The 19006-nt window shown below is 40.5% G+C and overlaps 1 protein-coding gene across 1 annotated transcript in view; it reads right to left on the bottom strand.

Annotated features, from left to right (window-relative positions):
• PTPRM (protein tyrosine phosphatase, receptor type M) overlaps positions 1–19006 on the bottom strand; it is a 734228-nt gene that overhangs the window by 5434 nt on the left and 709788 nt on the right. Inside the window, exons 31-35 of the mRNA XM_014519979.2 lie at positions 18606–18779; positions 15142–15273; positions 9361–9486; positions 6223–6386; positions 3867–4002 (exon numbers count right to left, since the gene is read on the bottom strand). Coding sequence (XP_014375465.1) covers positions 3867–4002; positions 6223–6386; positions 9361–9486; positions 15142–15273; positions 18606–18779 — 732 coding nt within the window. The remainder of the gene's footprint in view (positions 1–3866; positions 4003–6222; positions 6387–9360; positions 9487–15141; positions 15274–18605; positions 18780–19006) is intronic.

Below are 19006 nucleotides of genomic sequence, written 5' to 3'. Positions count from 1 at the left end.
CGCCGCCCCCGGCTTGGGGTGGCTGCTGATAGCCAGGGAGCCTGGGCTGCTCCCATGGAAGCCCTGCTGCAAGCCAGGGCTCCGTGGCTATCAGCAGCTACCCAGAACCTGACTTATCTGCAAACATCTGCTGCCTCTCTGACCCAGCTCTGGCCCCAGCCCCAGCTGCCTCCCAGACCTGGCCGCAGACTCTGGGGAGGCAGCACATACCGGCGATGCTCCCCACTGTGCTGCCCTCGCCATTTCTGCAAAGCAGTGTTGGAACCCGGTGCAGCAGGGGGCACAGAAAGCTGCCTGCTTCACTTCTCCTGCAGGCTGGGGCAGCAGTGGGCAGCAGCAGCGGGGGGTACAACTCTGCACTGCTGCCCACGCTGCTTCTGTGCACACAGGGGAAGTGTGGCAGGGCAGCGGGGAGCTCGGAGCAGCCAGCTTTTTGTACCCCCGCTGTGCCCTGCTGCACTGGGTTCCAACGCTGCTTTGCAGAAGCAGTGAGGGCAGCACAGTGGGGCATCGCTGGTATGTGCTGCCTCCCCGGAGCCCGGGGCTGGGAGGCAGCTGGGGCCGGGGAAGAGAGGCAGCAGAGGTTTGCAGTTGATCCAGGTTCTGGGTAGCTGCTGACAGCCACAGGACCTGGGCTGGGGGGGGCGGGGCAGGCGGGCTGGGCTGGGGGGGCAGGGGCAGCAGGGCTGGGGGCAAGGGCTTTGGGTGGGAGGCAAGGGTCATGAGCAGGGCTGGGGGGCAGCAGGGCTGGGGGCAAGGGGCACAAGCAGGGCGTCCTGCCATGTACCCCCTGCCCTCATTTTGTTTTTCTGGCATGCCGGCACTCTGGCACCTTCCAAGGTAGGCATTGTGGGGTTTTTCGGCACTCCGGCCAAAAAACGTTGCCTGCCCCTGTGTTAGAAGATGGATATTTAAAGCTTCTTCAGGGTATCCAGCTGCAGAAAGAAATATTTATAGGCCTCATATCAGTAGACCCTGGGCACATCTACATGAGACGTTTAATGCGCACTTGATTAACTGCATAGTAAACGTTTCAGCGTCTACAGGTGTGCACACAAAACTAATAAAATCTGCAGCAGAGTAGGACTTGTAAATACATGCAGCAGCAAGTGTAGATGCTAACCAGCTGGCTGGGGCATGAGGGTGCTTCAGTGCCAGGGCTACCTGCTGGGTAGCCCTGTGTTGAAGCACCCCTGTGCCTCAGCAAGCCCCTCTGCAGCACACTGAGCCTAGCCAGAGCAGCTGTGGTCCAGGTACACATGCAGACGTGCGCCTGGAAGCTTTCCAGGAGCAATAATCTGCGAAACAATACACTCCACTGTCTAGTGCTGTCCCGTAATAGCATATGTAGATCCCCCCCAATAACATTTTTGAAACTCTTTGGACATCTGTCAGTAAATATGCTCTGTGTTACACATATAATGACTACAGAATTTCATGTATTTGCTGTACTAAATGAATCCAGCATTTCAAATTTTATACTTTCTGGGAAGCAATGAAGAGATGAATCTGTGAGAATGCACCATGAAGACTGTCCTTGGTCCAGCTGGAAAATACACAGTGCAATAATTTTAGAAAGCAAGCCTAGAAAAATATGCTCATGTAGCCCTACTAGTATTGAGGTTGTACAGATGGTTTTTCATCGGAGGTCCCTCAAGTGTTTTACAAAGGTGAGTTAGCATTATTATCACCAAATGGCAGATGGGGAAACTAAGGTAGACACCTTAGCTCAACCAGCTTCACAAAGCAAACAGCAAGTTTCAGCATCAGGAAAGGATCCCAGATCTTCTGACTTCTCTTTTCATCAGTAAATAGTTCCCAAGCACATTTTAAAATGAATTCCCTTGAGCTACTGCTACATTCTCTTACAGTGCACTGGATTAAGATTCAGCAATCCGGAGTTTCTTTCTAGTTTTGCATCTGGCTTGCCAGGTAATGATGGGCAAATCACTTAACTTTTCTGTCTCAGCTTCCCCATCTGAAAAATGGAGGTAACAATATGGACTTTCTTTGTAAAGCACTTTGAGATCTGCTGACAAGAAGTGGTATAGCAGAACCAGCTAGTTCTCTTTTTATACCTATTTGATAAAAGACTGTTATATACTAAAGGAAATACTTATTATTTGATAGAAAATAATACAAAAGATCTTCCACAGCAAACTGTGAATCAGTGCAGTGGTACGTTTGCAGAAGGCTGCCTGAGAAATCTATCCCTGCAGAACCATTACAAAACCTTGTTTACAGACAGTAGTTTCTTCAATCATTCATTTCCACCCAAGTCATTTTATCTTTATTTCTGTAAAATAAATGAATGAGGGGGTGCAAAGATCTGTGGGTGTAAGCTCTGAGAGACCAGAAAACAGCAGGCATGCTAGGTATACCTATCTAAATTTGCATTACCTGAATGGGAAAGCAAGACAATTCTCTTTATATCTGGCAAATATTCTCTTGAGAATTTTAAACAGAGGAACAGGAGCTAAAAACTTTGCCTCCCACCCCCAGGGCAAAAGCTGGAAGCCTCTTCATTTCTGGAGGGCTGAGACTCTCACATTACTATTTATTCCACAGAGCAAGGTCTCACCCACTGTGCACGCATCTCGTGCTTCTGGCACAATGCGGGTTCAGCTTAGTTCCAAGTTTGACTCCAGATGTATACAACATCCTTCTTTTTGGTGCCTTGCTTGTGGGATGAGACTAGAAATTCATGGTTGTGGAGGTGGGGCACCTTGAGACATATGTTTGAGGAGGAGGGGATCCTTCATAAGACAGGTAGGTGCTGCAGGTTTCATGGACCTGGCTCCATTACACAGAAACCAGAAACTTTTCCTCCTTGTGGCCCATCATTACTCATTAACAGCTTTGCAAACCCCCTACTGTCAAGATGTTCAACATCTGAGCTCACACTGGGGGTAGGATTCTCTCCTAAGAATACAGGGAAGTAAAGGTAGAGATTGTCACATTTCTGACATTTTTTCCTGTCTCCTTCCAGGGGACTTTGCAAAAAAAAAAAAAAAAAAAGAGAGATCCCCAAATACAATTCAGATCCAGTCAAGTGAACTTGTGTTAACCACAGCTTAAACAGTGAACTCCAGCTAAGTTATGATTCTTTAAAGTTGCATAGATCCTGCACTTGCCATTGAGAGTTCAAAGCCTGCCAGCTTTCATGAAACCACAGTCTATGGCTGGGTGCTTTAAAGGCAGTATACATTTAAAGTCCACTAGCAGCCTTCAGCTATATTGGATGGCATTATACATCCTTCTTCAAATACAGAACTACATACCAGAATATAATACCTGCTGCTTTAAACTGTCCTCTTGCATCACAGAAGTTGGTACTTTAGCACTTCTGCATTTAAAAAGATTCCACAGAACGCTCTCTATGAAAATAATTGCACATGGCCTTTTGTTTCTGAACTCCTTTAATCTTTCTATGAGATAGAGCCACCATAATTAAATGCAGTATTCTGGATGTCAAACTGAAATTCATGGCTCTGATAAATATTAGGCGATTAAGCTATTTATAAAATATATAATTTGAAAATCTGGCATTTAATTTTACATGACTATTATTTCCTCTGTGCAAGTACTGCTCTCCACATGGATTGCCCTGCTAGAAAAGAAAATTAATAAGGATGTTCTGTAGAAAGTTTTAAACTATTTTGAAAATTCAAATGAACATAGACAAAGTCTCCTTGGGAAGAAAGCAATGTAAAAATACTTTTACAAGTAAAGTGATTTCATTATCCTCTTTGAAAATGACTTGCTTGCTTTGTGAACAACTCCCACTGCAAATCTTGGAAACCTCACTGAGTCTTATGATAATAAGGAACCTTTTCTATTTAGTGATACAGTTAAAAAGCTCCTACCAGAAGGTCCACCATGTTAGGCTTATTATTCCTCAGTGTCTTCACAGCATGGAATACATCAACTGCCCTCTGGTGTCGAAGCATTTCACAAACAATGCTGATTGCACAAAATGTCCCACTGCGGCCACCTCCATTTCTAGAATAAAAGTGATAAAATGGCTCCATTATTTTTCACTACGCTACTAGTTCCTGTAGTGTCTGAATGTTTTACAAAATGAACTAATTCAAATATTGATGCACCAATAAATAATAATGCCTCTAAAGCCTGGAGAACTCTAACAGGGCTACCATTTCTAAGTGAGAATAATGGGCTAAATTACTCAAAATGTCCATTTCAGAATACACCACCCTTGGGGAAGAGCTATGGGTAACCCAGTGTTTCAGTTTTGCTGTAGTGTTTGTGTCTGCCTAAAGAGGTGTTAAAATAACTATGCATATCCACATCCTAAACAATGTCCCTTGACACTTCCCATGGCACCATAGTTAAGTGAAAATAATACCCAAAAGGGTTCAAGTAATTTATGGATTTAGAGGTTTGGCTTGGGACTGGTTTCAAATGTTTCTGTTCTAGATGATGACACCTTACCTTTGAACTTGAGAATCTCAGAGGATCTCGGAATAATAAAAGACCTGCCCAATCTTTCGTGTAACCTTGTTTTGTTTGCTGCAGTTTTGACACCACTAGGTGGTGCTGCAATATTCCACTAGGCATGGCATGACCCTTGTGCCACCAGGTAGGGGTACCAGCTCCATAGGAATGATTGCTATTATAACTGCTTGTGTTCCCCCTCCACCTACATTTTCAGAGGCTGAGAACCCAAAAAGATTTGGTAATAAAGCAGTGAGGTGCAAATATTCATATTGTATGATCAAATGCAGTATTTAATAATGCTTTATCTTCAGTTATTTTTAATCTTCAAGAGAATCTGGAAAACCTATTATTTCTGCAGTTATTCTAATCAGAGTCTTTAAGCAGCACTTTCCTGAAAATAATAAACCTTAATAATTACCAGAGTACAGACTAGTTAGCTAGCAGGTCTTTCAAACCAGCAAATGGTTGATTTTCAAAGGAAGCCACTATGTCGCACATCTGTCACACCCAGGCAGTATGAAAAGAATGCTCTCTGCTGCCAAAACATTGGCTGATATTGTGGGAATCTCTGAGAATTTTAATTAAAATAAAGTAATATAAAAGGATTATATTAGAGCCTTTTCTTTCTTTGCTGTCTGGAAGTGACGCGTGTGTGATGTTGTACAACTATTTAATATCATCAGCAACTGCAGAGATAACAGTAATTTGCACTTCAAAAGGGCCTTTCAGCTGAAGATCTCAAAACATTAATTAGTTACACCGTACAATACTCCTTTGATGTATATATTATTATCCCCATTCTACAGATGGAGAAACTGAAGTACAAAGATGCCAGATGACTTGTCCAAGTCAGTAACAGTGGGAAATATAGAGAAACTTTTATATTTACCTCTTTAGTTTCTAATTTCTATTAAACATAAAAAGAATTGTAAGAACATTATTTTCTAATCTAGGTCACAATTCATAAAAGCACTTAAGCATGTGCTTAAGCCCATCCTTAACCAGGACAGCACTTTTAAACAAGCACCTAATTTGAACAGGAATGTTTTCCTGAATTCCAGCTTCAGGTGCAGAAGATTCCACCCTGCAATTACAGCTAGAGTTGAGGGCATGTTACAAGGAACCCGTCCTAATAGACGGATAGTGGAACAGACAAAATAATGGAACAGAGCAGATGAGCATAGACATTTTGGGACACAGATTGGTAAGTATTATGCTGCTGTGATAAAACATATGTCAATGATTGTTTAACTAGATCCTCCTCCTTAGTTTATCACTTCTCAAATAGTGCAGTTGTTTGTGTTTGGAGATGACTTTACTCAATCTACTTTTGTCTTAATTTTGTTCTGCCAGTTATGAATTACAGATGACAAGCATTCTTAATTTGTGCGGCAAAAGTTCATTTTGCCTTCTTAAAGGTCAGGGTTTCTTAAAATGTATACTCTGGGGCATGTGTACATACACATTTGTGTATATAGACACAGAATCATCCCTACATAGACAGGGTAAACTTTTGGCCCTCAGACCTGCACATGGGGCCCTCAAGTGACAGGCTTCCAAGGTTCTTCCAAAGAACATTAATGGAAACTCCCAAATTCACACAAATGCTGATCAACGTTGAAGTGATCTCCTACGTACTTCAATTCCAAATTCATGGGTTAATTATATGGATGTCTCTTATTCTTTTGCAAATCTTTTAAAACCCAACATACATATCTCTTCATATTGTTCCCTTGCTTGTTTACTTTCATTTCAACTACTTACAAACAGTGTACGACTGTACGTCCCTCCCCTCCATTGTATTCTTCCTGCCATTTCTCCACCTGACGGATAAGTTTTAAGAAAGAGCGTTTGGACACTGGAGTATCCCTGTACATGGGCCATCCCAGGAACTGAAATTGTTGCACCATCCGATATCCATCTTGGGGCTGCAAACATCCAACCAACAAGAAGGAAAAAAAACAAGGCATTACTTACATTGTCTTCAATGGTATATAATTTAAGCATTCTCATCAATGTGAAAAGTTGTTGAAGCAGATCTCAGCTGACAAATTACTAAAATAATTTCAACTGCCCTTGAGAGTTATGGGTTTTAATCTTCAGCAGGGTTATTAAGAACAAGATGTTTTAAATAGAAGGAATACACATAGACTAGAATAGAACAATGGGACAGCTGCAAGAGGCAGGTGAATAATGAATTAATGTTATTAATGCCAAACGTAGGTTGCAGTACAATTTCATTTTAACCTTTGTTTTTCCCCAAGATCATAAGATCCAGGTTTATGAAAAACCTTTCCATATTTCCATGCTATTTTTTTTAAAGATAGTTTGAGTGAAACCTTTCAAGTCATTTTTGAAGCAGGTAAGAGTGAACAAATGGATTTCTCCTGTTAAAAAACATCTAACTGCAGCACTCTGTTGAAAGAGCTGAAGTTTGAAGCCTGCTGGTGGAAAACCTTCTGAACAGGAGTTTGCTCTGCTGATTAAAAAAGAAGGGTAAAGGAAAAGGGTAAGTGTTACAAAATTGTGGTAATCTTTAAAGGTCACAATAAGTAGGCAGAGGTCAAAATGCTATTATAGATTATTTAGCATTTTCACTTTCATGAAATGTGTGACCACATTTAAGTACCATTTTTACATTTAATGATATATGAAAGTGTCAGCAATACAACAATATGAGCTATGTTATAAAAAGTCGGAACAGATGCAAGTCAGATTGGCACTTCAAATACAGAAGAACTGGGGCAATGTAATCTGTGCCTGTATGGGCTTTGCCTGTTCTCCTGGTCAGCCCTTCCAGTAACTTCCCCTCCTCTCCAATTAGCACATAAATCAGCATGTAAATACAAGTAATATTTTGCATGGAGTTTTTTACTCCGCAGCAGTACACATGTATAATCCCAGCCTGCTGGCTAGCCCCACAGTGGAGCTCCCTCATGCCCCAGCCAGTCCCTCCATAGTACAATGAACTGTGGGGAGCAGCCCTGGGCTGGCAGGCTGAACCCCAGGACCCCTGCCAGCCAGGGCTGCTCCAACCAGGCTCAATGCACTGCAGTCCTGGGTACATGTTCAAACGGCGCACCTGGGAACAATAAACTCTAGCATAATATGCACCAGTGTTTATGGCTTTGCATTAATTGCATGTGTAGATATGACCAGGAATTATTAAAACACATACATCTGTTAACACTTCCTGGATGCTTGGGTTTTTACACTGTAGACATTACTGGAAGTCTGCTGGTTTCCATCCTGCTGGCTTCAATCTGCGCAACTGATTCAGCCTGGCTCTCTGGTATGGGAAGTTGTGTCCCATGTATCTTTTCAGCCTTTTTCAAGGGTTGGCCCTCAATGGGCCCTTGACTGACTCAGACTTTTCTGACTAACTATGGAATGCTGCCTATCCCCTCACTTCTCTTGAGGATGGCTTCTCACTTCACTTGAAGGGCGGTCTCAGTGTATTCCAAGAGACTGCTCTGTATGGATGGGAAAGGATGGCTGATCTACTGCCTAAGGGTTGGGAAAGGATGTCTTATTTGCTCTGTTGGGCTAGGGACAGAAATTACACATAAAACAGTATAAGTGATCAGAAACTGGTTCAAATCTGTAACACAACAGAAGTTCAATACACATTAACCACTTTCAAAATGGCCGAAACAGGTTTAAGATAAACCTGGATGGATGTAGTATCAGACTTCACTGATCTAGGTTACATCAGTTTATTGAACTTTTGTCCCAAATCCCCTCTAGATTCAAGTTAACTCACACTCCCTCAGCATCCTAGGATGCTTTGTACCTCCCCTGCAACTCCCCCTTGCAGGGTGGGTAGGCTAGCCTTGGCCCAAGCTGTCTATTCCCTCCTAGCAGGATGTGCTCTAGCACCCCCAGCTTCTGGCATGGGCTACTGCAGGCATGTGCCTGCATTTCTGGAATCAAAAGTGAAGGTCTGTTCACTTGCTTATCAGTTCAGTCTGCGCAGCTTAGACTAACCTGCAACGATTGAACTGATTCAGCCTTGGGCTTTTTGAATGTCTGTACTTAATTAACCCTGCTGCTGATTTTATGGAGACATGGGAGCAGTACTAAACTATGAGCGTTGTACCTCCTTAAACTATTTCTTTGGAAGGTGCACATGTTAACTGGTGCATTTAAATGTGTGCGCACACATCTGGTATGGGTCAGAAACATAAGAAACATACCTGCCTTCTTTACTCTAGTTAAAGAGTCAGGTAATTAAGCACAGAAAGATGCATTCTTCAATCATAAGCATAAAAAGATGCAAAACCTATAGTCTTTAAAAAAAGGCCAAGTGAGTTTTGGGGTCCTAACTTAGGACATCTTAAGGGGGACTGATTTTCAGAAAGTTGATGCACCAACACTTTGTAAGAATCCAGCTGCTCTAAGGTTAGGCAATCTGGAAAATAAAAATGAAGGTACCTAAATTAATCAATACTTAGTATTGAAAATCTAGGTCAGATTTCTTCCACTGAAGCCATATGTCCACAAGCTGTTTTTTTCTAACCTTTATTTCTGGCTATGTTTATTCACTAAGTTTGAACACTGTTTTTAAGATGGAGAAACCATATATACAAATGTGCAGAATGCCTGAGTTAACACAGATTTAACAACATTGATTTTATTATTTCCTGCTTACAGTACAATTTCAATGCTGCATTTGTCTCATTTACATTTAATAAACATAACAAATGCATCTGGCAGAAACAATATTTCTCCTCTGATTACATATATGTGAACTTATTCTGATTATATGTATGAACTCTATAACATTTGCAGGCTGAGGAAAGTGAGCTGCTGCATGGGTGTTTATCTTTTGCTTCATGTGATCTTAGTGGTTTTTCCATTTAATCAGATAAGACTATTGCATTTGGTAAATAAGGTCCTTACTCTGGCTGCATTATAAATTCGGAATATTCGGCTAATTATGTCTTCCTCTAAATCAGCTGATACAAATTCCACTTGAATAGGACCATGTCGGTGCACTCCATTTTCTGGCCAGTACTGGGGACATAACTAGTGAAAATCAAAAAAAGAGAGACAAGTTTATTTATAAGAACTGTGTGAAGGCATTTTCCCTGTTTTTGAATAAATATTGTTTTAATTAAATGTGTTTTACCTCATTTATACTTTTCTGCTTTTTAAAGTGTTACTAAAAACCCTGCACATTATTTAAAAAATGCAGTTCCCAATATCTGAGCCAGTTTTACAACATCCCATTATACCTTTGCAAAATAAACTGAACCAAATACATTCTGACAGACCTGAACCTCACGGTTACACCCATAATTCTTTATAGAGTTTGAAATCACATTTCTTCACCCAGTTTTGATTAAAGAACAAGATACTGCATTTCCTTGCATATGACATGCCCCCAAATATAGTACACATCTTGCCTCTGAAAGGCACAATGAAATTAAAGACATCTTTCCTTGAAGCAAGGAACTGAGCAGCAGCAGCTGGGCCTGCTCAATTCTTTTGCTCCTTATGGATTACTGCAGATATTAATTTTGGTTTTGCCTGGTAAGGCAGAACCTGCTCTTACTGTATTTCTCACACATAATGCACACTCCAATTTTCAGCAGCTGTTTTGGGGGGCAGGAAAGGTACATGTTGTATGAAAGAAAATATGGTACAACAGAACATAGGGATGCTATATTAAGCACATCTAAAGTATGAGGTGAGACATGAGAGCAAAGACCTGATATCTTAAACTGTCCTATGTAAATAACAGGTCAAAACGCAGCCGAGTAGTAGATTGTGATTATAAATGGTGCTTCTGCTCAAAGCTCCAGCAACTACATTCTGTCCTCAGTTTAGTCCCAACCTGGTGATACTGCTGTCACCACATTGCTTGAAAATTTCAGCAGTCAGTCTTACATTTATAAATATAACTTTACAAAAGTAAATGTGTTCTCACTTATGTTGAGGAAAACATTATCTGTTTTTGATTATAGCTCACAGAGGGGTAGTAATACATATCCTAGGTAGTAAGGGCAAAATTCTATTTCACTATAAGAACCCAGATGGCAGTTATATGGTCACAGAACTGCAGATTTTGGCACTTACACACAGTTTATGATACAGCAACGGACGTACAGGTGCACACATGGTTACTGAGCATGCCCAGCAAGACTCCTCTGATCAGGCAGGTACATGATACACTAACCCAGATGTGCCCATAAAGCCAGACAAATCCGAAAATAGTAGTTTGGCAAAAACTTATCATGGCTGTTTGTGGCTAGGAAGCTTTCAGTGCTTTAGCCCAATAGCTCAGTTCTTCTCAGGGCTCTTGGCAAGAGAATGGGAGACCCAGGTTTTAGACCCTTCTCACATAGGTGGGAGTTTGAACCTACTTGTCTCAGTGCTCATAAATAAGTTCTAACCATAAGTAAGCTATTATCTCCTCTCCTCTCCAGTGCACCTTTTGCGCTGCTACACCTTGCATTTAACAGTCAGGCTGCACATGGACATCACACTTATCCCAAGACAAAGTGCAATTGCACAGATGTCTAGGTCTGTTGCCCCTGGAAAAATCGTAAAGTTTCCCAGGTAAGAAATAGAAACAGTTTATCCTGATATATTTCAAAATACATCCCAGGATCACAACATTGAATCAATGGCAGAAAAGCAGCATTCTATTCATCTACTCACTAAATCCTGATTAGAAAGGCAATGTGTGTACATACCAATTGCAGGATATTTTTGTTCTGGGCTAAACAAAAGAGGAACTTATCTTGGGACAAATACAAAATCTGTTTTAACCTTCATTGGATAAAATGTATGGAGAGGAGCAGGGAAGTTTCTGACACAGTGGGAACAAGGGTGCATGCTTGAACCCAGAGCCTCCTCCCTTCCAGGGCAAGACCCACCTCATTGGGCACATCTACACATCTGGCTGGGTGGGAAAATCTGGCCGAGAACTGTCCCACTTCCCAAGAAATAGTGGTTCAAATCCCTCTAGAAGAGGAGGACCTACAACTTGAGTCCCCTCTTTGCTGGGAAAGAAGACTAAACATTTGGCTACTGGGCTAATATGTGGAAAGGTCTTCCTCCACCACTATCATTTTGGCTCCAGCAGGTATGCATGTAGGCATACAGGATGATTTTTTTTTTTGCTAGCAGAGGAAATAGAATCTGAAACTGCATCAGTGCCAAAAACTGCAGTTACATAGCTGTATAATTGCTGTTTAGGTGCATAGAGTGAAATGACTACCATTACTGCTCAGAATATCTATTAATATTATTTTGTGATTTGCACTATATCATGAGATTATTATGGCTTAATAATATTGGAACAATAACATTTAACCTTATTGCTTTAGAGATCAGTTCAATAGTTTGCTATGGATTCTTTGATAAAGCCAGTCTATGCATTATGCATTTTGCAAAAAAAACCTTGTGACTTTCATGGATATCTGTAGCTGTTCAAAGGTAAGTTTGGCAAGTATGTGTCAAAAATAAGTATGAGCATGAGGAATTCGTACTCTTGCTTGCTCGCAAGAACCATTAATCTCATATTTTGGAACTTATCATTAGTAAACCAGCAGTGGTCTTCATTCTTCAGTATTGCTGTTGGTGATCCACAGCTGAGCTCACAAATTGCACATGTTACAGCTGTTGTTTTGCACACCTTAAGAGCAGGGAGGCATAGTGAGCTACATTAGTCAGAAGTCAAGTAGAAGTTAGGGCAGATTTGCACCTTATAGACTACTCAAGGGTGTGTGAGGGGGCAAGACTTTTATTCATGAGTCTGAGATTATTTTCAGAGTGAATAAGGAAAAACTTATATATGTAACGTGTGTGTATGTATCACAATCTTTCATGGGCTGAGGCTCATTTCATCAGATGCTCTGAAAGTGCACAAAGCAGGATATAAGAAGGAGAGAGACATTTCAAAGGGCAGAAGGGAGGGGGATAGAGGGGGAGAAAGGAAAGGGGAAAGTGGAGTTAACCAGGGACTAGGGATTTTTATCCCATTACCTGGATTAACTTTTGTGACCCCTTTGTTCCTTTCAATTTATGGCTTGCTTGCCTCATCCAGCATTGCCCCCCTCTTCTGTCTTTTGTATTCAAATTTATCTCTCTTCCTTATACATTGGTTTGTGCAAATTATTTTAAAGCATCTGATGAAGTGAGCTTAAGCCCACAAAAGCTTCTGCTATATACAGACTTTTATACTTTGGTTAGTATATAAGGCGCAAATCTACCCTACCTGCACATCTATTTGCACATCTTATGATAGTCATCCCTCTGTAGAGCCAGTCAGAGATTACTGCATTTTAAGAATATTAATTAAAATGACACAATATTAAATTTCACAACTCAGAAAATATACTTCCATTTTTAAAACACATAGGCCACATCCAGATGTGCGTGAATGTTTGGCTTCCCAGGTACAACTATCAGTGGTGCACCTTGTGTCACCACTAGTTGTCTCCAAGGAATACTGTGCCATGTGCCCTCTGGTGTGCAGCAAGGTACCCTGGGTGGTGTAGAGAAGGTTGGGGCCAGCTCTGGCTGGCCTGGCTCTGGTTTGAATGGTGCATACTGCCCCTGTGTGCGCCACTCTGCTTTTTCTTCCTGTGGGTTTTTTTTGATCCCTGGATATCCACAGGCCAACCCCCTCCCTGCTGCTCCCTTGCAGTGCTGAGAACAACTGAATGTATAGTATGTGGCACCGCAGATGCTGCAGCTCATCTGGAAACAGCTGTATAGTGCAGAACAAAGAGCAAAATATTTTAGACTAATTTCTGAATCATAATATAGTATTCATTATAAAATGTACTAAGCTGTACTAAGCAAGATACTGTAACTACTGATAGCTAATGTAAATTTCCAACATACAAATCCTTTACAGATGCACACTTTATTGCAGGTCTTTTTATTATGTATGTACATGAGTCTCAATAGCTTTCTGGCAAAGTCTTACAGAATCATAACTGTGGAAAGGATGTGTATCAGCAATTTTGGGAATCAATGATTTTTAATTTCTAATTAAAAACTAGTGTATTCTGGTTTGGGTGTTGATGTGCATATATGTACCTGAACATACATGATGGTAGCAATCTTTTTTAGACCAAAACATTAGTTTAATTTAAGTGGTTAAATCCTCACTTCAAGGGTTTAATATAGCCACATTTCCCCTAAACAGCAGTATATTTACAGAAATATATAAATACAGGATATATAAATAGCTAATGATGATAGTATAAATTGTGACGAATGTATGTCAATCCATGGTTTTCAGTAAACTCTGCCCTTCCCCCACTCTTTTTATTCTTTGAGTTTTAATATTTATTTTTTATGAAAATCTTGGCACTTGTGTTACAGAAAAGGTTTAATATAATGCAAATGCAGGTGGATTGCCTGATACTTTGCATGTCCCAGAAATGCATAAGGCTACAATATGTCTAAAATAGTCTACCATTACTGTATATTCCAAACACTGCTTATGATTCACAAAACTCTCTTTACAAGATTCTAAAAGTCTGACTCCCTCGAGTTGTTCCTCATTCACTCTGAAAATAATCTCTGGCTCATGAATAAAAGTCTTGTCTGTCCCCCCCCTCCCCAGAAACGAGCTTGGGTTGAGAAATTTAGCATTTAAAGCTGTTTGGAATTTTTAGATGTTCCTTGGAAAGACCATATTGAAGATGTTTATTTATTTTTTTTTTAAACAAACCATTCATGTTAAAATGAAATAAAAGTAAACTCTTTTCCATGTATGACTCACTTATTTAAAAAAATAGCTGAATGTACTGAAATAAATATCACATGCAGCATATTGCACAACATTAATTTGGGGTCTATCATAAACAATCATTAAAATATATATAAATTATGGGTCTGGATCACTGCAGCGCTACTTCAGTGTAATGACAGCTTTATGCCATTGACACAAATCAAATTATTTCAGCAGAAAACTTGGAATCAGGTTTAAAGGTGCTTGTGTCTTAATTGATTACCATTTTAAAAAGCAATGTTAGTGATTAAATTATCAGACGGACAGTTGAAACAAATTGAAGCTCCTCACTTCCCATCCACATCTCTAAAAACAAAAATGGTAAGGCAAGAGCAACTCCTATGTAAATTAAGCAAAATTGCTCCATATGTCCCATATATTTGTCTCATTCTTGTTCTGTAGAGAGCATCTCTATGGAAAGAAGATAGCCCAGGCTCCAGTTATTGTCTTTCCACAATGGTGTCACTTTGTGCCAAATATGACATTGGTTTTCATGAGGGGAACAACTGCCTAACAGGAGATAGACCAAAATTGCCAGTTCATATCAGACAAGCCAAGGAAAAGCAGTTAATTTCTGTTAATGACTGTTGGTTGTTATTAGCTTGTTTTAAATTTGAGGCAAAATCTTACAACTGAAAGGTTCCAAATCTTATTAGCAATTCCCAAAGAGTGCTGTCATCACTAGGATTAAGTTGCATATGTATATTTTTGTAGATTTACATTTTGGTGAAGTTGATGGCCCTATTTATTCATCTTTCCCTCTGCTCATCCCCAAGCTACAAATCAATTTTCTAGTATCCTAGTGTTTAATGTTGTTTTATAAAACTAATTATGTCCTAAAGCTGTTTTGAAGCACACATGTGCTACAGTACTTAAATGCAAGTGTTACTCAATACTGTTTTATTGGAGCCATCCCTGGGACTTACTTGTGCTGGATCCACATCATTCAACATAACTATTGATGTGCAGTGATAATCTAGGACCAGTCTCCAGAAATCTTTGACAGTATTTGGTAAAGGATGCTGGGTAACTATAAATGCCGAAGGTTGTTTATAGCTCTGCAAAAAAATAACAAAAGTTAACATGATAGAATTGATAAGAGCTGTAATCTGTCCAGTAAATTGTCAGTAATGGATCCAACTCCTAGGATTAGAAGTATTATTTTTGTTTAAAAATTTACTCAGTTTTCTGATATTCCCTGAGATCTTGTTTGTTTGCAAACCTAATAAACTGCGATTCTTACGGTTTTTCAGATCATATTTTTAAAACTCCTATGCCCTAGGTTACAGTAGGCAAAAGAAAATAAGGAGACAGAGAGAGAGAGACAGAGAGAGAGAAGCAGAATCTTGCCTCAGAATAGCACCCACAAAATCCTGCACAACAAGTTTGTATTCACGACAGACAAATTAATTGTGACTGCCTGTTTTTGGTTGTTAGCTTGAGTGATTCCAGTGTAAGGAAATTCCAAGTAATTTCTAGGAAATATTGTTAAAATTGTGTCCATCTGGCAACAGAGCAGTATCTTAAGAGGACAAATGCCAGATTCTTTCCGAGTTTAATTATTAGCCTACATCACTCACTGAGCTATCAGTGAACTTCTGTACACAAGTACAGACTCATGTGCTTCCTGTTTGCTGAAGCGCATTCCTGATAAAGGACTGTCACAGTCCCCACTGCCAACTGTTTTGAAAGAAGCTTGTATACACTAATCTTAAACAATTCTGTTTTTACATCAGCTGTGTGGCCAACTGTTTCGAATCTTCCCTTAGCAGAATTATTGGGAATCTCAAAGAGTTTAAAGTGTCATTTTGGTTAGGGGGTTGAAGATGGTTCAGAAAAACCACCTCATTTCTTTGCTCAGTGATCTCCTTTTAACAGTGGATAATCATCAGGTACCCATACTGCAATTATTACATCAGACATGAGTAAGATGAGAGTATTGATTTGCCTGCACTTGCATACAGAACAGGGCTCCACCTTTCTGGCTGTGAGACTTCAGAAGGTTTTAATTGGATAATTGTTCTTTGACATGACCCTTCACGGGACAATGCATCATCCTTATTGTTCAAAATAACAGAGCCATCAAGAGGGTTAAGGAGGGTTAATGGATAATGCCCAGCTCTGAGTCTCCTCCTTGACTCATGCAACGGGGAGAGATTATTTTGTCCAGTGTCTGATGGACACTGGGATGCACAGTTTCTGGATCATGGCCCATTCATTATAGAAAAGATTCCAGGGTCATGGCTGGAACAGTAAGTGTACCTGTGATTCTGGGCAGAAAGAAAGGCCTTGATGTGGCCATGTCAGCTGCCATAAGTTTGACAAGTCCCAAGGATGTTGCAACTTGCTGCAGGGCCAGGGGCTGTTGCTGAAGCAGTACTCAGCTGCCTGTTTCCAGGATCAGGAAAATGGAAAGGTAACAGAACACCTTTGCCCCTTGTAGAACAGCTAGGTTGGTTCAGGTATACCTGAGCTACAGCCTAATAATTTGACTTCACAGGTAAACAGCTTTTAAGACAAGAACTTCAAACCTGAATACTAAGGCTTCACCCCTTTGTACATTCACAGGACAAAATTATATTGAACCTCTAGGACAGGCGCAGACAAAATATAGCCCACAGGCCGCATGTGGCCTGCCAGGCCATTCTATCCACCCTGCACAGCTCCTAAAACATTTTGAAAATTAATATTTATCTGCTCCTGGATGCCTATCAAAAATGACAGGAGCTAGGGGCAGTAGGGCCTACCTGCAGCCACTTTCACTGCTTCCCTGCAGCCTGCCAGCCACTCCAGCACCATGTAGCCCCCGTCTGCATCACTGGACTGCGCCAGTACCCCCTGGGCCAGGAGTGGGAGTGGTGTGTGTGTGTGTGTGGGTGTGTGTGCGCGCAACAAGGGAGGGGGAGAGAGAGAGACAGAGAGAGCAATGAGGCAGGGAAAGTGTGTGTGTGTGGGTGTGTGTGTATGTGTTCATTTGTAGGTGAGCACATATACACCCTCCCCCACACCCCACAGCCCCCCACAAACCTATACCCACCCCCTCACCCTCCCACAATATACAAGAGTAAGACTTCATTTTAAGCTATTGTGCAATCACTTCTATGTACACTACACAAACACATGTAAATTAGGACAAAAATATTTTCTGAAATCAAATTAATGAATGTTGTAGATGTTGGATTTTTAGAATATAATTTGGTATTTTTCTGGTTCCAAGAAGGCAAAACCCCTTGCTGAAAGGAGCACTTCTGGGGGCAAGGGAGGAACTTCTGGTGGCAAAGGTCAGGGGTTAGGGGGTGGGACTTCCAGTCTCAAGGTGGTGATCAGGGGGTGGGGCACCTGCCAAGGAGTGGGGCTACCCATGCAGCCTTCGGCAGCTCACCAAAACTCAGTAAGCAGCCCTTTGTCCAAAATAATTGCCTGCCCCTGCTCTAGGAGATGTGAGATGAGTCTAGATTGGAGATGATGTATTCTAATAAGACTTCTACCACTTATTTACTGTGTGACCCTGGAACAAGCTAATTAAGCTCTCATTTCCTTAACCATATATATAAAAACAACACTTACCTAGTTTTCACAGGAGTGTTTTGAGATCTAACTATTGTTAATGAAGTGTTTTGAGGTCTTGGCTGAAAACAACTGCATAAGTATAACCTATTATTACTCCTATTATTATTCTTCAAAATGTACTTTCTAGAAAGGCAATTTAAAATGAATACCTTCTTTCCTAATCTGTTTTCTTGTTGTGTATGTTTGTGTGACAACTTTAATTACTTCAGCTGTAAAATGTTAGCAATATACTATAAATACCGAAAGTGTATAAAACACATTTAGTGTCTTTTAAAGATATCCTATTCTGACTGTTAAAATTATAAAAGCTGCATTTAAAAAAATCATTTCCCTGTGAACTGAACAGGAAATGCTCATTCAGACAGAAATAAACAGAAAGACTGAAGTAATGGCTTGTGTACTATCAGTGATGACAGACAATTATTTTTTTCTGTTAATTACTGTGTAAATTAGAAGGAAAGGGAACTAAAATATTGCTGCAAACCTTATTATCCCATTTAGCTGCCTTGGTGACTTAATAGGTAACTCTTTTTCTCTTAGGCCAGATGGTTAAAAATTCAAGCACTAGAGAGAAATCTAGGCATGTTTCATTTATCAGTCCTCCCTGACTAGCTCTTTCTGTGTGGTTTTGGAACCTTAGCTGTGACATAACATATGGGAGATCCTAAAAGTACTCAAGAGTTTAAAGATTATGTGTCATTTTTAGGAAAGTGAATGAGAAAGATTTGCATCCTCTTGTGCTGACTATACTTTCTGGTATTTCTCAATTTGGAGAATGGTTTATTCCTTCTTTATTATCAATGATTTGATGGGGGCTTACATCCATCAGTGCAGCATTAATGTAGTTACTGCTTTCCCCATCTATTGTGATGAGGAAAGGCAGACATCTGTCTGGAGGCAAAACATCCATACATCGGTTCTTCTCGTGGTTCCGGGGTAAAAGTGCTATACTGCAGTCTTCCACACGGAGCGTTGGAGTCACCATATTTAGAGTCTATAAAAAAAAGTAAACAATGCATCAGCAAAATCAACTTAGTAGTAAATGCACCCTCAACTAGTTAATAAAGATTTCTTGATCAACTCAGGACACTGTCTCAGAAGGGAGTCTATATATGTAGAAATGAAAAGAAAAACAAACAAAACCAAGTTGGGTCTGGGAGCAAACATCCCGGACTACAGAACATGACCACATTAGAAGAAAGAATCTCAGGAATGAGCCCC

The sequence above is a fragment of the Alligator sinensis genome, unplaced genomic scaffold, assembly GCF_000455745.1.
Source record: "Alligator sinensis unplaced genomic scaffold, ASM45574v1 scaffold597_1, whole genome shotgun sequence".
Lineage (NCBI taxonomy): Eukaryota > Metazoa > Chordata > Crocodylia > Alligatoridae > Alligator > Alligator sinensis.
Note: the sequence above shows the minus strand (reverse complement) of the source record. Positions and strands in the feature narration are given on the sequence as shown.